Consider the following 23642-nt stretch of genomic DNA (forward strand, 5'->3'; position numbering starts at 1 on the left):
GGCTGGGCTTGGAGGGTATTAGGCCGAGTGAGAGAAGTCAGAGAGAGGAAGGCGAATGCCACGGCATCTCACATACATTTAGAATCTCAGCGAGGACGACAAACCAGTGAATACAGCAAGGAAGTAAGTAAACAGAGCGGGGTCAGGTGTACTAAAAAAAATGCTCCTACGACAGTGAACAACACTTAGGCCATGCTGACTTAAGGGCTCCTAACGTTTGATTATACAGTGGAGCTGCCTGCCTAGAAAGCGTAGTGTTTCAGGGTCATTACTTCTATAGCAAGAAGTATCTTGATCCACACTGAAACATACCATGTGGGTTTTTTGGGTTGTCCTCATCCGTTCTATACAAATTCAATAGGCGTCTGTGTCTTCTTCGCCGTGCTGCATCTTTGTTGCTCTGCAGGGGCTCTTCGCTAGCTGCGGGGAGCGGGGCTGCCCTGGGGCGGTGCTGGGCTTCTCACTGCGCTGGCTGCTCTCATGGCGCACGGGCTCCAGGGCGCTCAGGCTTCAGTAGCTGTGGTTCCCCGGCTCTGGAGCACAGGCTCAGTAGCTGTGGTGCTGGGGCTTAGTTGCCCCGAGGCATGTGGGATCTTCCTGCACCAGGGATCAAACCTGTGTCTCCCGCATCAGCAGGCGAATTCTTTACCCCTGAGCCACCAGGGAGGCCCTGTCTTTTATCTCCTTAAGTTACATATTTTTTAAAAATGTAATGGACTTTTCGCTAAGCCTCACATAGATGCCCTGGTTGGCAGTGGTCCCTTACCTGTTCATAACCTGCCAGTTGAACAGGCGTGGAAGCCATCCAGGAGGAATAGTGGGCAAGAAAGTTACCGTGGTGTCAGACTAACACGATGCCGCTGTGATGACAGTTCATCTTCATCCTTCCCATTGTCTTCAGGGCATCTTGCTGAACAAAGGGACTCCTTAGGTTTACACTCAGCCCTTTATTCTCAAGTGCAGACATGCTTCTGAATCTTGTGTTTTGAGTGAAGCATCTCTACGGGCCCCTTTCTTCTCAGGTTGCCGAGTCCTTAGGAATCACAGAGGAGTTCCTAAGGAAAAGAGAAGGATATGCAGATTGTGTTCCCGGCAAGTGCACCAGCCCGAAGGAGGCCCCAGCGGAGCTGGAGGGAGCGCGTCCGCAGAAGAGGGCGGATGAGGTGGGCATGGCCCGAGGGGCGCCAGGCCGCTGTCTGGCCAGCGGGGAATTGTTGGGGTGGACCGCTGGGACTCCAGCACTTCTCCAGGAAGAAGAGGTGCTGGTTGGCCTGTTTCTTCCTAGTCTTAGCTGGTTGGGTCTTCTCTCCCTAGATTGCAGAGGATGGGCTGGCCTCAGTGAAAAGGACCAGGAGAGACGCTGTGCCCCAGGACCCCACGGAGTGTCCTGCTGAAGACGGGGGCCTGCAGAGGCCTGCCCTGCGTGCCCCAGCTGCCGGTGCAGGTAAGACAGCCCTCGCGGCGTGCACCCCAGGGCTCAGAGACCTGCTGCTCGGGGGTGGGGACGGCACTCCTGTGGCCGCGTTTCAGAGACTGCTCTGGTTTCTCAAGAGTTTTACCCAACCTCCCAGTGTTCATTCCCAGGAGTCTCGGGTCTTTGGGGTTTTCTTGAGTCCTTTATTGGAATGAAGAGCTGCCTCATGGTGCTAAGTGGGTTGTGCCTGGGAGGGCCCCAAGGAGTTGGGGAGACCTGAGAGCAGGGACTGGTCCCGGGACACGTGAGTCCATGGCTTGGCTTTCGTGAAACTTGGTTCTCAGTGCCAGCTGAGAGTTAACATTGGAAAACAAGACATGTTCTAGCTTTTACTTTGGTGCTAGCCAGAACGGACCCATGAGACTCCCGGAATATATCGCAGGCGTAACTTTCCAAAATGTTGTCACAGCTGCCTGATACCCTTCCTTGATCCGTAGGTCTCTAATATAAAGAGGCCTCCTCTCCTTCAGAACTTGGGACTTAATTCTTCCGGACAGGAGGGCAGGTTTATTCACTGAGAACAATGAGGGCTGTCTGGCACCTGTTTGGAACACAGCTCCCCTCGCCTCACAGGTCTGAGTTTCCTCTTAGCTTCATCCATTCCTGGAAGCCGCCAAGTAACAAGGAGGGTTCGTGTTTCTGTCTCAGGGGCAGGAAGCTTTCTCTGGACTAGCTTGGTTTGGATGGTGATGCGTGACCAGCAACGGTACACAACTGGCTCTGTTTTTCTGAACCGTTTAGGTTTTGCCCCTGGAGTGAATGGGGGCGCCTCTCCCGGCCCCGAGGAAAGCCCCGCGACGCCGGCTCCCAAGCAAGAGGGCAGCGCGGCACAGGCAGGCCACCGGCTGGCAGCACTGACCGGTTGGGCAGCTCAGGGTGGGCCTGTAGACCCCACTGCCCTGCGCCAGGGTGCCCTAGGCCGGGGCTCCCCTGTCCCTTAGGGAAACTGGGGACAGGGGCCCAGCACCAGCTGGCTGCGCTCCCTGGGGAGAGTATCCAGAGGCTGGGGCTGGCCTGGGGAGCCCGGCTCTCTGCAGAACCTGTCTCCAGCCTGGAAACTCAGAGGCAGGAAGTTTCTGCGAGGCATGTGGCTCCCACCCGAGCAGCCCCGAGTCCAGCGCCGGCGAGGCCCCTGCCCCTCTGCCCAGGAAAGTGTGGTCCATGGATGCCGTGCCAGCCAACTGTGCGCACAGCACCGAGTCTGAGCGGGGCCTCTGCCCAGCCGGGGCAGATGCCGAGTCCTGAGGGGGCCCTGTAGGCCGCAGGGGGCTGGGACCAGCTGCCCTGAGAGGCACACAGACCAGGGGCTGGAGGCGGCGCTGCCGTCGGGGAGGCCGTGCTTTTGAACTTAGCAACGGATGCCCTGCGGTCTTGTCTCAGGAATAGGAGCAGACGGCAGTTCAGACTCTGACTGGCTTCCCTTGTTCCATCCGGGTTCCGTAGTGTCCGGGGAGGGGGATACTGTCACAGTGACGGACGCAGAGGGGCCTGCCCTGTGGGGGGCCCCCCGGAACGGCTCCTCTGGAGGCTTGGAGACGCAGCCCTCTCAGTGAGATGGGGTCAGAGCTGCAGCCCTAGATCTGTGTGGATTTTACCCAGAGAAGGTCTGTTTCAAGGAACATGTATTTTTCTAATGTGAATACTGACACAAATGAACATTTTATTTATAAAGAATAACGTCTTTCTACCTCACTGTCTGCCTTTTTCTACATCTTGCTTGTTGTAATGATGGCAGATGCGTTACCTGGGGATGGATCCCTCTGACGCATCTGCCCCTGGGCACTTGTTGCAGGGGGTGCCGCTGCACTGGTTCTGGGTTGCCTCCCCTGCCTCCAGGCACAGAAGACGACGTCCTCTTTCTCCTCGGCGACGCGCTCCTTTACAGCAGACTTGGTCCACACGAGAAGCTGCTTCTGGGTTCAATAAATCACTGTGCAAGCCTGCCATCTGGGCAGCGTTTTATTGGGAAGTAGGGAAGGACGTTGTTTGTCCTGACACTTGGTGGATAGGGAGAGTGAGGCACAGGACAGGAGCCGTAGCCCCTCCACGTCCCGCTTGTAAAGCCACTTATCAAGCAAGGTCTCTCTGTCTCTTCTTGGAATGTTTTCCTGGGCTCTACCATGGGGAGAAAGAGAGGGCCATTTGTCCACACTCAGATGAGAGCATCAGAAGGGCACAGCTGTCCTTTCCCTACCCTGGCTGACGCCATCAGGAGGGACCCTGGATGCTGGGGCCGGGGCTGCAGGCTGCGCCTTCCCTGTGCTGGGGAGGAGTGGGCTTTATTCTCAGGGAGTGGGTTGCCATGCCCGCCTCCAGGGGATCTTCCCGATCAAGGGATCAAACCTGTGTCTCGTGTCTCCCAGACTGGCAGGCAGATTCTTCACCACTGCACCACCCGGGAAGCCTCTGAGTTCCAAAGAGCAGGTTCAAACAGTTGCTAATCAGGGAAGTTGGACTGAGGGACGGAACTGAACTGAATCAGGGAAGGGAGGGTACAGAGTGACAAGGGAGAAGCAGTTGAGAAATAATAGTGCAGCCTTGGGGCAGGGTCATGGTTCCTCCTCAAGTGATCAGTCGCTCAGTTGCGTCTGACTCTGGACTCCATGGACTGCAGCACTCCAAGCTTCCCTGTCTATCACCAAGCCCCTGAGCTTGCCCAAACTCATGTCCACTGAGTTGGTGATGCCATCCAACCATCTCATCCTCTGCCTCATCCTTCTTCTGCCTTCAATCTTTCCCAGCATCAGAATCTTTTCTAAAGAGTCAGTTCTTCCCATCAGATGACCAAAGTATTGAAGCTTCAGCATCAGTCCTTCCAATGAATATTCAGGATACACACAACAGTATCTTTGAGCTCTTCTGTTGGGTAGGTGTCCCAACAAATGGAACATGTTAACTACTTGATGAAACATGCTCCAGAGAGAAGGTCACCCCGTGACTCCAGATGGCCTCTGGCTTTGAAGAATGCAGGCCCTGTGGGCACCCTGGTCCTAATCAGAAAGCCCGCCCCCTTGACTATAAGACACCACACAACCCCTCACCCTCGCCCAGGTGGGACACACAGCTGTCTGTTATTCATATTCGGCCGTGCTGGGGCCTGCTGCTGTGCAGGCTTTGCTCTAGCTGCTGCCAGCGGGGGCTCCTCTCGTCACAGAGCTCGGGCTTCTCGCTGCGTGAGTTCCCGTGTTGCGGGGCACGGGCTCAGGAGTTGTAGCACAGGGGTCCCATTGCCCTTTGCCACGTGGGATCTTCCTGGCTCAGGTATCGAACCCACGTTCCCTGCGGTGGCAGGCGGATTCTTTACCACTGAGCCACCACGGAAGCCCAGGACACAGTTTTGAGGGCATTAGCCCAGTGTGGCCCCCTTCCTTCACCTGACAAAGCAATTCTTTTCTACTTCACCCCAAACTGTCTCCAAGATTCAGTTCAGCACCGGTGCACAGAGGCTGGGCTTCCGCATCAGCAGCACTGTTCGTTCCCATTAGTTCTCTCGGGCAACCTGGGTGTCTGTGGATGAGGTGTCGAGAAGACAGGAAATGTCCTAGAAAGGCTGAGCAGTTCTTCAGTGTCTCCCCTGAAGAGAATTTACTCTTTTAAAGACCCCATCCCAATCCTAAAAACTGACCCCATGCCTCTGAGGAGGGCTGGTCCTGCCCACCTGGCTTGGGACCACAGCAGGGAGCCCTGGGGGAGGGATGCCCCTTCTGCCGAATGCCAGCCAGGCGGCTTCCAGGCTGCAGGACATCTGACGGGCTACTATTATTATGGTTGGGTTTTCATAAATACTGCAAAGGAGAGGAACAAGAAGTTCTAAGAAATTCTGCTTTGGAATGCTTTGCACATGCCAACTTACACAGTGTGATTCATTCCAAATACACCCCCATCATACATAGTGTTTTATTTTTGGAATATTTTCTTTCTTTGCCTGGGAAGCACTTGTTCCTGAGCTGCTAGGACTTGAGTGTCATGAGACTACACCCCGTATCATATAGCATGACATTTCTTAGACTTCTGTTTCTGGGGGAGCAATAGCAGAACTGACCCCCAGTATCTGGTTGCAAAGATTGCCAAACGAGGATTTAAACCAGAAGGACATGGAAGACACTTCACTTGGCCTGTCATGACTAAGTGCAAGGACGGGCAATTTTTTGGCAGCTGGTTTGCATCTGCATGACGCTGATCTTTATCCAGCGCCCTCTAACTATTCTAGACACTAGTTGCAATCACAAAGCTAATGTGCACTTGGTCGTGTCCAGCTCTTTGCGACCCCATGGACTGTAGCCCACCAGGCTCCTCTTGTCCATGGAATGTTTCAGGCAGGAATACAGGAGTGGGTTGCCATTCCCTTTTCCAGGGGATCTTCCCGGCCCAGGGACTGAACCCACATCTCGTGCGTTTCTCGCGCTGGCAGGCGGGTTCTTTACCGCTAGTGCCACCTATTTTAGTTGTAGTTACGAAGCTAATACAGTCCCGCAATTTTAACAATACAAATAGTAAACCAGGGATTTTCTACGCAAGTGGAACCTATGTAAAATAGGCCTAATTGACAAAAACCAGATCACTCAGTCATTTAGTTGAGGAACTCATTTATTTCATGCAGAAGTCTTCATAGATGCCACATTCACAACAGGTGCAGACAAGGCTGAGTGGCAGATGGCAGGCAGCAGTAATCAGTGTCTGGAGAGGCCCCAGAGAGCTGGTGAAAGGATCAAGCACAGGGCCTGATCGCGGGTGCAGCCGGGGGGCGGATCCCAGGGTACCACCCAGCGCCCACCTGGAAGTCTGTCCACCGGGGGGCCTGGAGCCCCGAGGTGTGGGGGGAGGTCACAGTGCGCGGTGCCCCGTTTCCAGCAGCATGCTCTCCAGAAGCAGCCTGCTTCCGCCCTCCAGGTAGGGCTGGTGCAGCCACATGGACAGGTAGCTGAGGGCGAGGTCGCGGTCGGCCGTGTGTGCCAGCTGCTCCACCACCGTGCGCTTCAGGCGGAGCTCCTGGCTGTACATGTCCGAGAGCTTGCGGGAGACCTCGTCTGCAACCAACGCGGGCCCCCTTAACAGCGGCATTTGCTGGATGGGGAGCCCGAGGCTGGGATGACCCGCCACTACTTTGTTTTTTTCCCCGCCCTGCTGCACTGCTTATGGGATCTTAGTTCCTGGACTAGGGATCGAACCCATGCCCTCCGGAGTGGAAGCACCAAGTCCTGACCACCGGGGACTTTGAAAAGCTGCTCCTTAAAAGCCAGAGTCAGCAGCAGAACTGGGAGGAAGATGGACTCTAGCCAGTGTAGATCAGGATCATATAACAAGGGAAATGAGTGTCATGGAATTAAAAGGCACCTGTAACCTTTTCTACGCAGCTCTTAGGAGCCTACAGTCACTATACAGAGCACATTCATCTCAAACTGACAATATTCAATGAACACGTTACATTAGGTGATTTTATCCCTCTCCCTTATTTAGAAGTGAGGTCTCAAAGGGACAGCAAATAGTTTAGCCCTTCTTTTAAACTAATAATGCTAAAAAGAGGCCTTACTGCACAATTTATTTAGGTAATGGAGTTTGTTTTCCCAGAAGCCTGCCTTCATGGGGCAGGCTAAAGTGACCCCCATTTACTTTTTAAACAAAGCAAAACAAAAAGTGAAAACCTATCTTTCTACAAAAAAAAAAAAAAAAAATCCTACCTCTGCTGAGGAGGCTAAGTTCATTCTGCCCATTGGCTTTAAAGGACTAATGGCAGCTTGCTTCATGGGTCTCTAATGATGTTTAATATTCTTTGCTGATTGTTGTTCAGTCACTAAGACGTGTCCGACTCTGTGACCCCAGGGGCTGCAGCATGCCAGGCTTCCCTGTCCTTCACCATCTCCCGGAGCTTGCTCAAACGCATGTCCATTGAGTTGGTGATGCCATCCAACCATCTCATCCTCTGTTGCCCCCTTCTCCTCCTGCCCTCAATCTTTCCCAGCATCAGGGTCTTTTCCAGTGAGTCTTTGCTGGTTAGTAGGTAATTAGAGCCAAGAAGAAATGCTCATCTAAGATGCCTCCATTTCCCTCCCTCCCAAAGGATCCTCCTGAATTGAATTTCAAAGTCTTGTCAGCTTTAGAGGGCCAGATCGAAATGGCATGAAATGCTCTCAGGATCTACCCTTGAAAAGAAGGCAGAAAGGACTACTTACAAAAATGAGCCGTGGGCCACGTGTGGAAGAGTGGGGGGTGCTTCCTCTCCTCTCCATGATGGTAATCTTCTAGTTCACAAACGCCCTTGGTGGTTGAAGACAGCTTTTCCATCTTCATCTGTATTTTGGTCTGAAAAAGATATTAGACTATGAGATTATTATTTGAAATTCAGTCTTAGATTCAGTAACTCTGAAGATTTCAAAGCTAAGAAATGTAAGTCTGTTGAGATGTAAGTCCAATAACTCAACACCATTCACTCATGTGCAGCAAATTTCTGGGAGATGGAGGTAAATGGTTGCTTCGATTTCACAAGTTTGGATTACTTCAGTAATAAACCCTGGATTTCCATTGCTGGAAAAGAGGAAGCTTGCTGAGTCCCACTTCACTGAACTCTCTGAACATCACTCACTTTTTAGCACTGAAGACCAAGAGGGGTGGCAAGGTAGGCTCTCCCTTTTATGGAATGAAAGACAGAAGAGGCATTAAACAAGCTCACTTCTGACTCGATATGAACTGCCTTTTGAGTTTGATGCCAAAAACTTGGCCTCTGTGCCCCAGTGCTGAGTCAAATCTCGGACAGAGTTTTGGGTGAAGTAGAAAAGAATAGCTTTATTGCTTTGCCAGGCAAAGGGGGACATGGCAGCCTCTTGCTCGGAAAAACTGCGTGTCTGCAGCCCAGGGGGTATTTGACGAGGAGTTCAAGGGGTGGGGTTGCCAATAAGATTAGGGTGTGTGGAGGGCCTGGTCTCAGGTGGTCGGGTCTCCTAATCTTGATAAGTTTCTCGGGTCCCTTTAATCTTGCCTCAAGTAGTTTCTTAACTGCTCCTCTCTAAATTAGCAACTGCTGGAATCCACCCTTTGGAACTCAGGGAAGATCAGGGAGGCTGGAGTCTTTTTTTAAATTATTTATTCATCAACTTTATCTAATGATTTTTGGCTGTGCTGGGCCTTTGTTGCTGCAGTGAGCAGGTGGGGGCGGCCCTCTCCAGCTGTGGTGCTCGGTCGTCTCACCGCAGTGTCTTCTCTTGTTGCCAAGCACAGGTTCTAGCGGAGGCTCAGTAGTTGTGGCTCATGGGCTTAGCTGCTTGGCGGGATGTGGGATCTTCCCAGATGAGGGATCGAACCCATGTCCCCTGCACTGGCAGGCGAATTCTTTACCACTGAGCCTCCAGGGAAGCCCCATATTTATTTATCTGGCCGTGCCAGGTCTTAGCTGCGGCACTCAGGATCTCTGATCTTTGCTACAGCACGTGGGATTGAACCCGGGTCCCCTGCACTGGGAGCGTGACGTCTTAGCCACTGGACCACCAGGCAGGTCTCGAGACTGGGGTCTTGCCTACAAACAAGAAAGGTGGGACAAAAAGGCTTCCGTGACCTGTTTGGTTTCAAGTTCACTGAAACCTCTGAGGCTTGGTTTCCTTGTTGATAAAACTGTAATAACGAAAGGCAGCCCAGCACGCGACACACAGGGGGCAACAGCAACCACGTGACGCTGACGGTGCCTGGTGCTCGTCAGGAGCTTGCTGCAGTGTGGACCGGCCCGACAGAGCGCCTGCTAACAGGGCCGGGGGACTGACGAGTGCCTGTGGGGCGCCCGGTCGGAGCCACATCAGTGTTTGTGAAGTAAGACAAACGCGTGCAGTGACCAAGCTTTTGGATTTCAGTAGCATAGCTCTGTGTGCGTGCGTGTTAAGTCACTCCAGTCATGTCCAGCTCTGTGTGACCCCATGGACTGTGTAGCCCACCAGGCTCCTCTGTCCATGGGGTTCTCCAGGCAAGAATACAGGAGCGGGTTGCCATGCACCCCTCCAGGGATCTTCCCAACTCAGGGATCGAACCTGTGTCTCTTATGTGTACCTGTATTGGCAGGCAGTTTCTTTACCACTAGCGCCACCTGGGAAGCCCCATCGTAGGTCTGCTAGACCACAACTCTAGGTCCTAAGTATGAAGTTAGCTTTATGTACACAGCGGGGTGTAAGAAAAGCTCTATCAGTCATGAAACCTTAATTCCCTGCACTTGGTCCTTCAAGCACTCTCTAACTACACGAAGCGGCTGAACTAAATTTAGCTAACATTAGTTTTTAAAGAACCAGACTCTGTTCCCAAATCTTTCCAGGTTTGATATTTCATTTGGCCCAACCCCAGGAGATAGGACTCATCATTTCCGGATGACAGCTGGGAAAATTCTCAAGGTTGCTGAGCTCGGGAAGGACGAGGCCAGGCCTCGACACCCAATCCCCAGCCCTGCCCTCTGCGTCCTGCGGCAGCTCCCCGCTGCCACCTAATGCTAAGAAGAGCTGACAAGCCCGAGGACAGCAAAGGAAACTGGAGGCTTGAGCCTGGGCCGGAGGAGCCAGCTCCATCCAGGGGCTCATTCAACAATAATGACACCAAAGCCACACCCGCCCACAGCCCTGAAGTGACAAGCTCGTGGCTCCACGTCCCTCCTAAAGGCAACAGCCCTCACTGTGAAATGTTCGTCCAGCTGAGGGACACGGATACCTCCACCCAGGCCAGATTCAAGGCCAAGTCAAGCCTGGGAAACCATTCTCTCTAAGGGCTCAAGGCAAATAGGAATAATGATATCAGCATCCTCATAACATCAACTTTGGTTTTGAAACTGAGTGAGAAGAACTAACTTTCAAACTACTTTATGTTTTTTGGCCATGCTATGCAGCTCGAAGGATCCTAGTTCCCGAACCAGGGACTGAACCTGGGCCCACAGCAGTGAAACCAGTCCTAAGCACTGTGCCGCCAGGGAAGTCCCTCGAACCACTTATTCCATCTGAAATAGAAAAAATCCACTGGGGCAGAGAACTCTGGGGCCTGACCCCAGCACCCATGGCCAGCCCAGGCTCTGTGTGAAGGAAGGCCTTGGGAGCCAGGGCCACTGCGGGGGGCGTGGCCGTCTCAAACCCAGCGGCCACTTTCAGCTGCCCTGCCAGGCCACGTGCTGTGGGGGGAGGGGCCGGGCGCAGGACGTGTCACCTGCTCAGTCCATCAGGCTGGACTTTCTGGCCCTTGACTCAGGTCTGACGCCCTCCCAGGCCACCCCTCCTCTGCACAGTCAGCAGGGTGGGGAAGGGGTTCCCGTGGCACCAGACAGCCCCGCAAGAACAGGGAGAGTGGGGACCGCGCAAGCAAAGCCAGTCAGTCCCTCCTGCCTCGCCTAAAACGGGAGGCGAACAGCCTCTTCCCCTTGTTCCTGCCCAAGCCCCCCTTCCCCACAGTGGTGTGCACATGCACAGAGTTATAAATGAGGGAAGTGCGTGCTAAAGAAAGCCAAATGGCATTTAGAAACAAAATCCTTCCCAGGGTTTTTACGCTTCGTAAAAGTCACGTTAGCATGTGCCCGAAGTGTTTCCAGTTCTGATCCAGCTGGGGGTTCTGTAAGATGTTTTGTGCAGAGAGGGAGGCGGGAGGCCATGGATGATGGAAGTTCTGGTGCGAGAGTTGCCACATCGACCCAACAGACGATAGCCCGGCTGCCTGTGCTTAACCATGTTGAAAGCATTTCAATATACACAGGGAACTATATTCTATATGCCATAACAGACCATAGTGGGAAAGGATATGAGAGAGTGTGTACATGTGGATAACAGAATCCTTTGCTTTACAGCACAAAGGAACACAACGCTTTAAACCAACTAGACTTCAACGGAACAACAAAAGCTAACAACTAAAAGCTGAGTGTGACCAGGAAATAAATATTTCAATGTAGGAACTTAGCCATCCAGTTTTTTCTCTTTCAAGCAACGTGTGCACTGGTGTTTTGTCCAAACAAAACCACTTGCCAAAATCAAATGGGTTAATGTTGGGGGGAAAAAAAATACACGTGGCCAGTTTTCAATTGGCTTTTTCTGGAAAACTTGATTGATTACTCTGCCTGTGTTAATTCAGGAAGCCCAGGTCCAGAAGCTGAGGTCATTGACCCAATTACTGGAGATGCAGCAGTGAACACAGAGATGCCACCGAACAAACACCCACACGCCTTCCCCTCCAGCCTTCCTAGGGTGGAGCTGAGAACAAAGGGCCCGACCGCACAGGCCTGTCCTGTTTCTGCCTGAGCACTGCGTGCAAGGGGTCGGGCAGGCGGGCAAGTGTTTCTTATCACAGCACCACCCAAAGGCAGTGTTACAAACCAGGACAATCACAAAACCCTGATTATTTACTTAAAGGAGACAGATAGCTCCCCCGCCACTCCCCCACGGCAAAATATCCTGAAGACAGTGGTTCATTTCGATTAAAGGAAAGGCGAAACCACCAAGATGTCCTTGGTGCTCTATTTGTTTTTCTCATTTTCATGTTTCAGAAACCATACACCTTATAAAGGATGTGCTTCTTTTCTGAAAAACTTATAAACCTATAGTCTGCCTTTTAATAGGTGGAATCCTGACTTTGAACAAGTGGTATCTTGAAGAAATACAATGATACTCGACATATGCTGTTTAAAAAGATAAGGAAGCATGTCAAGCATTAGAAACATATCAAGAAATGTTAGAATATGTAGACGCTCTATGTGGAGAAGCTTTAGTTATCTGCGTTTAAGGCGTGTAAACCCCATCCCTGTGTCTGGCTGAGATGAGCTGTTTCGTCCACATGTGGTGGCCAGCGTGGTGGGTACCGACATCCAGGCTTGAGTTAAACAACCCTTCAGAGCATCCCTTATGGGCGAGATCAGGGTTCTCAGGCCAGATCCAGCTTGGTCTATTTTTGTGCGTCCCTTGAGCTAAGAATGGGTTTTACATTTTTAAGTGGTTGGAAAAAAAAAAATCAAAAGCAGAATATTTTATGTGACACATGAAAGTTGTATAAAATTCACAGTTCAGCGTCCATAAATAGAGCTCTGCTGGAAGGCGGTGGCGCCCACTCGCCTCCGGACGGCTGCTGAGTAGAGGCGAGAGGCCCACAAGCCTAATCTGCTCCCTGTGGGGACCCGGAGCAGGGACACTGCCCTGCGACACGCCGATCAGAAGGACGGTCAGGACAGCATCTCGGAAACAAGATTTATAGGGCAGGCAGAGCAAGAGACCAAAGAGGAGGCGGAGGAGGGACAAAGAAAATCTTGGAGGGAAGTGTGGAGCCCCTCCGGGCGCCTGCGCACACTCGGCCCGGGGCGGCGGCACCTTACCAAACCTTCCAGGGTGGCCTGCAGCTGCTCGCACAGCGTCTCGAGCTCCCTGCTGTATTCCGGGTGCTCCTTTTCTGCACAGTCGTCGGAAGCCAGGCCGCTGCTCACTAATTCTATCTTGTCTTTGCTCCTGGACCAGATGGAAAAGCGGGAACAGAACACACTCCGTGAGGTCACCTCCCTTCGTTAGGATGAACCCCAGAAAACTCAATATCCGTGTACAAGTGTCATCATCGACTGTCTCCACTGGTGTCATTTCACGTCATCACGTTTGCATGTTATTTACGCATACGAGGAATATGTCCATCCGCTGCTCGATTCTGCCCTAGAACAAAGTCAGTTCAATCGAGTCCTGTGGCGCATTCAGTGGGCAAGACACAGTCATTTCCTCAGAGCCCGCCAGCTAGGAATGTGTTTTATAACTGGAAAGCTGTGATCCACGGCACCTGAAATTAATCTAGTGGCTCCACAATCAACATTTAAGTGAAAAAATGAAACATTAGAAGATTATCAGAGAAGATCTTCTTGTTGTTCTTCGTTTTGTAGTCCAAGAAGTTTTAAAAAAGTTTTTTGGAGCATACTTGATTTACAATGCTGTGTTAGTTTCAGCTGTACAGCAAGTGAATCAGCCATACATACACATACAGCCACTCTTTTTTAGATTCTTTTCCCATCTAGGCCGCTACAGAGTAGTAAGTAGAGTCCCCTGAGCTATCCAGTAGGTCCTTATTAGTTATCTATTTTATGTACAGTAGTGTGTGTGTATGCATCAATCCCAAACTCCCAATGTATCCCACCCCTCACCTCCAACTTCAGAGAGCATCTTATGGAGTCAGGTAAGAACTGCTTCTTGGAACTTGCTGAGCAGGAGAAGGGACCAGAGGGCTGACATGTCTGATGTGCTTGGAAGAGCTGGCGAGGGCCAGGGGTCCAGCCCAAGAAGTTAAGACTCTAGACTCCGGCCGGTAGACAAAGATGTGCAGCTTTGAGAAATTACAACTACTATGTACAGATCCGCACTCACATTTCTCTTCAGGTCATTTAAACCTTTCGCCTTCTACTAAAAGAGTTCCATGGGTAGGGACATGAGTCTTGATTAAATTTTTTGAGGCCTTGCGTAAGCCAGGCTGATTTAAAAAAAAAAACCAAAAATCCAAAACTAAAAACATATACATAGGAGAGTGCAAAGAACAATAAAGCAAATCTTTCCATCAGAACTGGCAACTGCCAACAGTTTCTTCATAACTCTTTTGTTTTTTTAAAAGAACTTGCTGAGGGAACACACTCCAGCGTGTCTCCTCTGCTCTAGACACCCCACTCCACGTCTGACTCCTGGTCGCCATACGGAGATACCCAGGGCAAGGTCTGGGAGGGTCTCAAGTCCAGGGGCTTCTCTCCCTGTGGCATCTGGGGTAAAAGCACAGGGCCCAGGGAAGCGTTCAGGTTCCCCAACCTAGAAGCTACCCAAACCCCTGTCCTTCCGGGTTTTTATGGAGGCTTCCTTATGAAGTCACAATTGATTAAATGATTGGCCATGGGTGATTAACTCAAGTTCCCCAGAGTGCAGGTGAGGGGGCGGGGCTGACAGTGCCAACTCCAATTGCACGGCTGGTATCCCCTCCTTAGGGGTTTTCCAAAAAGCCCCCTTATTAACACAGGCTCGGGTGTCTTAGGAAGGGGCCTGCTATGACCACAGGGCACTCCTTAATCCTTCTGGAGCTAATTCAGGAACTGGAGGACCAAAGAACAAATATTACTATAACTAAAGATTCTTCCATAGCTCGAGTCCCTAAGGAAATCATCAGGGTTTTAAGAGCCATGTGCCAAGAACAGGGACAAAGGGCAAATCTATGTATTTTCTAGTGATAGTCAGAACACTGCAGAAATAAAACGCAGCAGTCTGGAGATGAAGTGGTACCTGCCCCACCGTCCCACTCAGTCCTCCCAGAAGGTACCAGTGCCTGAGTCTGTCTCCTCCCAGTCCATTTTGATAATTTGACACGCAGATGTAACCACAAACAATTTGTAGCATAATTTTGTTTTTACAATGCACGTACACTTCATACCTGCATGCACTGTTTTATCAGTTGCTTGTTCGCTTTGTTTACCCATGTTGCTGGAGGCTACCTGGCCCACTCTAAAAGACGCCCATGAAATGTCTGCCCAATCGCTAAGGCGGAAGCACACAGAACATGTTCCGCCAGTACTTACAACAAACTGATTTTCATGTTGGCAATACTGTTTGCAGTAGCAAAACCTCCATCGTTGAGGGCTTCCCATTTCAGGATTAAATTATGCCAGTCGGCTGCATTGTCCTTAATTTTTCTTGCACTGACAGATAAGACAGGTTTTCTTGGTGTTACAGTTCCAAGAGTCTTTGCTAATAGGGAGGAAGAGAAACATCACTTTATGAAATTCAAGATCACAGTTGGGGAGAAAATGGTCCTTATGATTTGCGACAGTAAGACTATTTAAAACACTACATTGACTGGACAGATCGTGTTGTGGAAACGAAGACGTGCGGATGAATGTGAAATTTCCTGGGACTAGACAAAGAGAATTGTTTCTACCTTTAAAGTCTCGGCAGATATAGCTGAGTCCTCTCGAAGCCTAATGGCTCGAGACTCTTTCACCCCGAGCACTCTGTGATGTCAAAATGAAAGTTACTCAGTAGTGTCCGACTCTTTGCGACCCCATGGACTGTAGCCTGCCAGGCTCCTCCGTCCACGGAATTCTCCAGGCAAGAATTCTGGAATGGGTAGCCACTTCCTTCTCCAGGGGATCTTCCCAACCCAGGGATGGAACCCAGGTCTCCCACATTGTGAGCACTCTGACCACTTGCAAAGGTTGGGACGGAAGCAGAGCTGTAACTCTCTGCTGCCAGGCTCTGATGCCCCTGCCTTGGCGCTCCCATTCTCTAGCCTCAGGCATTTGCTCTGAGCCCTGTGGCTAAGTGGTGCTAGTCACTCCAACACTGACAAGGCTGGACCCCAGAGACGCAGTGATGGTCTCGATGCTGCCAATACATGGGGAGGTCCAAACTCCTTCAGGACCTGACTCCCTCTCGGCCTCGCTGCAACCCCCACCTTGAAGCCCCTCGATTTCTAACTAAAATCAACTACTGGCAACTCTTAAAAAGTCCTCTGGATGTGCAGTTCTCTGTGCTAGAAAGTTCTTTCCTTCCTCAAAATAATGCTGCCCATATCCTGGGACTCACTCAGACCCCAGCTCCTGTGGGAAGCAACACCCAGACCATTCAGGCTGCCTGGCCCTCCTACCCCTCTATTCTTTTCTACTCAGAATCCCTCAGGGACTTCCCTGATGGCCCAGGGGGCCCAGGTTCGATACCTGGTCAGGAAACTAGATCCCACATGCCACAAATAAAGATCCTGCATGCTGCAATGAAGATGGAAGATCCCTCGTGCCACAGCTAAGACAGAACACAGCCCCGAAAAAAACCCCCAAAAATCCTACAAAGGCATCTCATGGGCCACAGGATAAGGTCCAAATTCTCAGAGAGGTCCTTAGGAATCCAGGAAACACAATTGTCTGGAATATAGATTCTAGAGACCAGGCTGACTGGGTTTGAGTCCCAGCTCTGTTACAGCCACCTGTGCAATGTTGGGTAAGTTAGTCAACCTCTCATGGTCTCAAAGTGTCCATCCGTAAAATGGGGATAAACTACATCTACTTCCGAGTTAATGTGAAGATGCAATAATATATGCAAAGCTGTGAGGGCCTGGCACATGGCAAGTATCCAACACAGTATGTGTTACCTCAAGGGCCTCTCCAGTGTGTTTTCCACCACCATCAAGCAGTGCACTCCACCCTGACACTGTCTACTGGGAGTCAGCATCAGATTCCGCAAGGTAACGGCTCAATCCTGTAAGACTCCTCTCCCCTCCCTCCACTTCAGATCCCAGCTTCAAGTCCAGGTTGCCCCTTGTGCCTCTGACCTGCAGTCCCCCCTCCTGAGGTTTGATTAACTTGTTAGAGTGGCTCACAGAGAACTCAGGAAAACATCCTCCTTACTAGGCTACCAGGGAGAGCCAGATGGGAGAGACGCATGGGCCGAAGCATGTGGGCAGGGGAGCAGAGCGCTCTACCTGCAATCCCAGCCGCTCACCAACCCGAACATTCTTACAACCCTTCACTCCTGAAAGTTCTCACAACCCTTCACTTTTGGTTTTTTATGGAGGCTTCATTACATGGGCACAACTGATTAAATGAGTTACCGATGGGGCTGATTTAACTCCAGCCTCTCTCCCCTGGTGGTTGAGGTGGGTGGGACTGAAAGTTACACTTCTAATCACATGGGTGGCTCCCCCTTGACAACCAGCCTACCAGGAGCTACCCAGGAGCTTCACTTTTAAATATCATTGATTTTTTTTCATTCACTCTTTATTTAGACAACTGTCCAGTATTTGCTGAAACCTAAATGCAGGTCAGGAGGCAACAGTTAGAACAGGACATGGAACAACAGACTGGTTCCAAACAGGAAAAGGAGTACGTCAAGGCTGTATATTGTCACCCTGCTTCTTTAACTTATATGCAGAGTACATCATGAGACACACTGGACTGGAAGAAACACAAGCTGGAATCAAGATTGCTGGGAGAAATATCAATAACCTCAGATATGCAGATGACACCACCCTTATGGCAGAAAGTGAACAGAAACTAAAGACCCTCTTGATGAAAGTGAATGAGGAGAGTGAAAAAGTTGGCTTAAAGCTCAACATTCAAAAAACGAAGATCATGGCTTCTGGTCCCATCACTTCATGGGAAGTAGATGGGGAAACAGTGGAAACAGTGTCAGACTTTATTTTTTTGGGCTCCAAAATCACTGCAGATGGTGACTGCAGCCATGAAATTAAAAGACGCTTACTCCTTGGAAGGAAAGTTATGACCAACCTAGATAGCATATTCAAAAGCAGAGACATTACTTTGCCAACAAAGGTCCGTCTAGTCAGGGCTATGGTTTTTCTAGTGGTCATGTATGGATGTGAGAGTTGGACTGTGAAGAAAGCTGAGCGCTGAAGAATTGATGCTTTTGAACTGTGGTGTTGGAGAAGACTCTTGAGAGTCCCTTGGGCTGCAAGGAGATGAGATCCAACCAGTTCATCCTAAAGGAGATCAGTCCTGAGTGTTCAATGGAAGGACTGATGCTGAAGCTGAAACTCCAATACTTTGGCCACCTCATGTAAAGAGTTGACTCATTGGAAAAGACTCTGATGCTGAGAGGGATTGGGGGCAGGAGCAGAAGGGGACGACAGAGGATGAGATGGCTGGATGGCATCACCGACTCGATGGACATGAGTTTGAGTGAACTCCGGGAGTTGGTGATGGACAGAGAGGTCTGGCGTGCTGCGATTCACGGGGTCCCAAAGAGTCAGACACGACTGAGCGACTGAACTGAACTGAACTGAACTACATTACACCAGACATGGGGGAAGGAAGTGAGTGATCTACATAGACCAGGACCATTTCCATAGAACTTACTTTCCAAAGATGAGGCGGATAACAATTAGGTGATTATCAGGTGTTTTTTTTTTTTTCTTTTTTGGCTGCACCATGTGGCATGTGGGATCTTAGTTTCCAGACCAAGGACTGAACCCAAGTCCCCTGAACTGAGACTTAACCACTGGACCGCCAGAGAAGTCCCTATGATCATTAGCTTATATCATAAATGCCAGAGAATAAAACAGGGTCTTGTGTTAAGAGTAAACTCCGAAGCCATTGTCATTTAGGCTGAAACCTAAATGATGAGAAGTCAACAGCAAGGACCCTAAGTGAGAATGAGCTGGCTGAGTGTGAAACAAGACCCATGTGGCTACAGTGAAAAGGAGAGAGAGGGAGTAGTAGCTGAGGAGGCAGTCAAGACAGCCAGAAACTTATAGGCCAAGGTAAGACGTTTGGGTTTATTCCAAGTCAATGAAAAGCAAGCAGGAAGCTTTGAGTAGCTACATGACCTGACGTAGGTTTTTAGAAAGTCAGTTCCACAAAGAAGTCTTCTTGGATCCCAAGGTTAGGTTAGGACTTACTGCACTCTATACCTGAACACCCTCGACTTCATTAAGCTTCATTCGTGACACTCACCAGCGCAGTGTATTTGCTTGTTTAATGCCTAATACATTCCTTGACAGCCTAAGTTCCACCACAGTAGTGACTAAGGCTATCTTGTTCCCTCTTACAACTTCAGCACATAGTGAAGGAAAGTGGATCAGTCATGTGCGACTCTTTGCAACCCCATGGGCAAACATCTCAGTGCATGGGATCCTCCAGGCCAGAATACTGGAGTGGGTAGCCTGTTCCCTTCTCCAGAGGGTTTTCCCAACCCAGGGATCGAACCCAGGTCTCCCGCATTGTAGGCGGATTCTTTATCAGCTGAGCCACAAACGAAGCCCTCAGCACATCGTAGGTGCAGACTAGAATGTGTTAAATGGAGAAAAAAATCTCTTACCGCCTGTACCACGATCTTCTAAGGAGTTCCCTTACCGAATAGGGGCTCCTTGCGGGCGAGGAGCACTTGAGAGTCACCATTTGTCTGCCCCATAATACAGCACATATTTAGGAACCAAAAACAACACTCTGACTTCAACTCAAACGAGATCAGGTATCAGCCACAGAGCAGGACAGCAGCATAGCGGGTATCTTACTTATTCTCTCCAAGCCTCGACTTCCCACCTGTTGATGACACTTCAAGGGATCGCGGTGAGGCTCAGTGAGCACTCGCTGAATGACAGCTTTTATTATAAGCAGAAAAAACTCTGTGGCCGGGAACTCTGACTGACGGGATTTCAGAAAAAGCGTTCTGCTGTTGCTAATTTATAACGACAATTTGAGTCTCAGGATCTGCTGACGCTCCTTTGTATCATTTTGCTAAAACTGACTTCCAGGCCGACTGCGGAGCCTGTGCCGGGGCCAGCGGGCTGGGCCGGGGGCAGGCAAGAATCGGCACGCAACTCGGAAAACTTCCGGCCGCGGGTCCAGCTCCAAGACCAAACGGCACCACTCGCACCCTCCCGCTTGGGAAAACCGACCCTTCTCACGCACCTTCCATGCCTTCCGCAGGGATCCCGGGAAAAAGACCCGAAGCCCCGCCCATGGCACAGGAAGTCCACCTGCGTCACTTCCGACACGCCCACCGCCCCTAGACCGGGCTCTGCCGCTCTAGCCGGCGGCGGAGCCGGCTGTCCGTCGGCGGTGCCAGTCCCGTTGCCCAGGGAACGGGCTCCCGGCAGTCCCCGCGGCCTGGAGTCCATCCCCACCTCCTCCGGCCCTGCCGGGCCGACGAGTCCGGAGGGGCTGCCGCGGGAGGTGAGTCCCGCCACGCCGCCCGGCCCCGCGCTCCCCAACCCGAGCCGAGCTCCCGCGCCTCAGGGTCTCACTGCGCGTCTCGCCCCCGTTCCCGACCCCCGTCTCGCCCGCGCCAGGTGGCCGAGGCCGTTGCGGAGGCGCACGAAGCGTCGGGCCCCGTTCCGGGCAGAAGCGGGCGGCCAGCTGAGGGAGCCGTCGTCGCCCACGCCTCTGGGCGCCGCGGGTCCGCAGCCCCGCGCTTGCGGCTCGCTCGCCCCTCAGGTTCCGCGCCTTCCCTCTGCCCGGCCGCGCCCTCGTACCCCCGCCGGCCCCGGGTGCCGAGCTCCAGGGTCTTTCTGAGGGACCCTGCGCCCTGTCCCCACGCCCGAGCCTCTCAGTCCCGGTCCCTTCATCCGCCCACCAGCGCCTGGTATCAGGCCTTGGCTCGTACCCAGTCGATGCTAAGTGTTCGTTAAATGGATAAGAGAGCGACTCGCCTCTCAGTCCTTCTTTAAGGCCCTAGGCAAGATAGTAAGTGCCGGTTGAAGAGTGCGGCGACCCGGCCCATAGCACAGCCCCTTCCTCGGCTATGTGCTCAGGGCAAGTGATGTCTCCGTAAACTTGAGTTTCACCGTCAGTAAAGTAGGGATTGATAATAGTTTCCAGCCCTGGCTGGGTGAGAGGATTAAATGGGTCAGTGCTTGTGAATTGCTCAGCACTGTGGCCGGGCGCTGTGCATTTCAATAAAGGCTAGCTAGCCCCTGCGGTCCTTACCCGAACACCCTACTTACTTTTCTCTTCTCTGCTCTTTTGTTCTTCATCCCTTTTCTTGCTGAGATTCAGGAATTTTATTCCGTCCTATTGCTTCTGTTGACATTTGTTGGCAGAGTGCGGGGTACCAGCTTGGCAGCACCCTTGCCTTATCTGCTGGAGTGATCAGTTGCACCTGGGCTTGACTTCCTCCTAGTAGCCAAGGTCTTGAAAACTTTTAAGGAAAGGAGTTGTGGAAATCCCCAAACCCAGATCCCAGGATGGACAGAATCTGGGAATAAAGTCATTGTAGCCCTTGTGTTCACCAGTCCTTCTGGTCCCCTGAGCTGCAAACCACTTTGTACTTTGTCTCACCTAGAAGCTACAGTGCACCTTGGTGAAGCTCCGAATTTTTTTTTTTTAACATCCCTCGTTGGTTCATTCAGCAGGTAGTTATTTGGTGCCTGTTGTATGCCAGCCACAGTACCAGCTTCTAGAGACGCTGTGGTGGACCAGACAGACCCAGTCCCTGTCCCCAGGGAACTTTCCAGCTTGAGAACCAGCAGGTGTAGGTACAGGGGATGCTCTGCTGGAGTTTTCAGGACTGGCTTGGAGGCTGGTGGTGGAAATAAGGGTGGTCCTCTTCTGAAGGAGTGACTAGGAAGGAGCTTTTGTTAGGTTTAAGTTACTTTGTAGTCTCATTGTCTTTTTCAGCGTGAGATTGGCTCCTGTTGGATTCGTTTTCCATTTTCTCTAAGAGAAATTAGACTTTAAGTTTGGGGCAGGCCTCACTTTATCTTAGCTTCTGTGTAGTTTGGACAAAATGGCTCCTGGAACTTAGTGGGGAAAAGGGAAGGAAAAAGGCATCAGGCAGAGTAGCTGACTGAACTTAGAAAAGTGGAGAATGGATTGGAAAACAGTTACTCGTAACAAACAAATTTGGAGTCAGGCCCTGAGAGATGTCTAGATACAGAAGAGCCTACGAGCGTGGTAGACTCCAAGGGAGTTGTTGATGGCTCTGAACTGCTGAGGCAGACGTGAGCTGTCGTTCGGAGCGTGTGTCAGTTTTAAGTGAATGTATTCTTTGGACCCAGACATAAAGAGACCATTGAATGTTTGCATAATGATGGACGTAAGTGATGTGGAGTGGTTCTATATGTTGTTCTGCCATACCTCAGGAGTTCTGGCAGTGTTTAGAGAGAGAGTAATTCAACAGATACGTGTTGATTGTACCACACTCCCTGGTGGTCTTTTGGAGACGAGCAGGATGTAGATGAAGACTGGCAGGAAGCCACCGAGGAGGATAGAGAGCAAAGCATGTGGTAACTGCGCTCATAGCGTTCTGTGAAGGCGGAGAGACACCAGTGAAGTGTCAGAGGGAGTCTGAAGGCTTCCTGTGGGCAGCGTGTTCTTACAAGATATGTGTGGGGGATGGGGAAGGAACGAAAGGGACTTTGCAAAAACCGTGGGTGTTCAGGGCTATGGTGGCAAGCTACTGTGGCTGCAGTGTGGGGTATGTGGAAGGAAGAGTGGCCTGAGATGAAGCTAGATACAGGCTGCCTTGTTGAAATACTCAACGTCATGCTCTGATCAGACTTCAGCCTCTGAGCACTGGCTAACCAGCAGGGTTGGGATCAGGGAAGTGACCGAATTTCAGCTGAAAGATAAATGACTGCCTCCATCTCATTATGTTCAGCCGTAAGATTTTATGCGAAGTCAAGTGGGCCATAGGAAGTATCACCAGGAACAAAGCTAGTGGAGGTGATGGAATTCCAGCTGAGCTGTTTCAAATCCTAAAAGATAATGCTGTTAAAGTGCTGCACTCAGTATGCCAACAAATTTGGAAAACTCAGCCAGTCTAGGACTGAAAAGGTCAGTTTTTATTCCAATCCCAAAGAAAGGCAATCCCAAAGAATGTTCAGACTACCACACAATTACATTCATCTCACATGCTAGCAAAGTAATGCTCAAAGTTCTCCAAGCCAGGGTTTAATAGTATGTGAACCATGAACTTCCAGATGTTCAATCTGGATTTAGAAAAGGCAGAGGATTCAGATATCAAATTGTCAACATCTGTTGGAACATTGAAAAAACAGGAGAGTTCCAGAAAAACATCTATTTCTTTTTACTGACTACGTCAAAGCCTTTGACTGTGTGGATCTTAACAAATTGTGGAAAGTTCTTCAAGAGATAGGACTACCAGACCACCTTATCTGCCTCCTGTATGCAGGTCAAGAAGCAACAGGTAGAACCAGACACAGAACAACAGACAGGTTCCAAATCGGAAAAGGAGTACCTCAAGGCTGTATATTGTCACCCTGCTTATTTAACTTATATGCGGAGTACATCATACGAAATGCTGGGCTGGATGAAGCACAAGCTGGAATCAAGATTGCTGGAAGAAATATCAATAACCTCAGATATGCAGATGACACCATCCTTACGGCAGAAAGCAAAGAAGGACTAAAGAGCCTCTTGATGAAAGAGAAAGAAGAGAGTGAAAAAGCTGGCTTAAAACTCAGCATTCAGAAAACTAAGATCATGGCATCTGGTCCCATCATTTCATGGCAAATAAATGGGGAAGAAATGGAAACAAGTGAAAGACTTTATTTTTTGGGTCTCCAAGATCACTGCAGATGGTGACTGCAGCCATGAAAGTAAAAGACGCTTACTCCTTGGAAGAAAAGCTGTGACCAACCCAGACAGCATACTAAAAAGCAGAGACATTACTTTGCCAACGAAGGTCCATCTAGTCAAAGCTATGGTTTTTCCAGTAGTCATGTATGGATGTGAGAGTTGGACCATAAAGGAAGCTGAGCA

At 50.7% G+C, this 23642-nt stretch overlaps 3 protein-coding genes across 11 annotated transcripts in view; 2 read left to right on the forward strand and 1 right to left on the reverse strand.

Annotated features, from left to right (window-relative positions):
- ZNF839 (zinc finger protein 839) overlaps positions 1–11369 on the forward strand; it is a 22115-nt gene extending 10746 nt beyond the window's left edge. For 3 of the 6 annotated variants that reach the window (XM_069559552.1, XM_069559555.1, XM_069559557.1), the window contains 3 exons: positions 1023–1163; positions 1315–1444; positions 2216–3166. In XM_069559552.1, the coding sequence (XP_069415653.1) occupies positions 1023–1163; positions 1315–1444; positions 2216–2415 (471 nt within the window). In that variant the 3' untranslated portion in view covers positions 2416–3166. Of the gene's footprint in view, positions 1–1022; positions 1164–1314; positions 1445–2215; positions 3167–3266; positions 6502–11264 lie in introns of those variants that run through there. The other 3 variants (XM_069559553.1, XM_069559556.1, XM_069559554.1) reach the window with 2 other exon arrangements.
- On the reverse strand, positions 6044–19918 carry CINP (cyclin dependent kinase 2 interacting protein). Its single transcript, XM_069559561.1, has 5 exons — positions 19830–19918; positions 14988–15156; positions 12777–12906; positions 7645–7774; positions 6044–6501 (listed from the first exon to the last, which is right to left on the reverse strand). Exons 1-5 carry the CDS (start codon positions 19879–19881, stop codon positions 6299–6301), a joined length of 684 nt encoding a protein of 227 aa, XP_069415662.1. The 5' UTR covers positions 19882–19918; the 3' UTR covers positions 6044–6298.
- Positions 19919–19922: 4 nt separating this feature from the next.
- The window catches only part of TECPR2 (tectonin beta-propeller repeat containing 2), a 100643-nt gene continuing 96923 nt past the window's right edge, over positions 19923–23642 (forward strand). For all 4 annotated transcript variants that reach the window (XM_069559545.1, XM_069559547.1, XM_069559549.1 and 1 more), the window contains exon 1: positions 19923–20093. The gene's annotated coding sequence lies outside the window, so the exon portion shown is untranslated. The remainder of the gene's footprint in view (positions 20094–23642) is intronic.

The sequence above is a fragment of the Ovis canadensis genome, chromosome 18 (assembly GCF_042477335.2).
Source record: "Ovis canadensis isolate MfBH-ARS-UI-01 breed Bighorn chromosome 18, ARS-UI_OviCan_v2, whole genome shotgun sequence".
Taxonomy (NCBI): domain Eukaryota; kingdom Metazoa; phylum Chordata; class Mammalia; order Artiodactyla; family Bovidae; genus Ovis; species Ovis canadensis.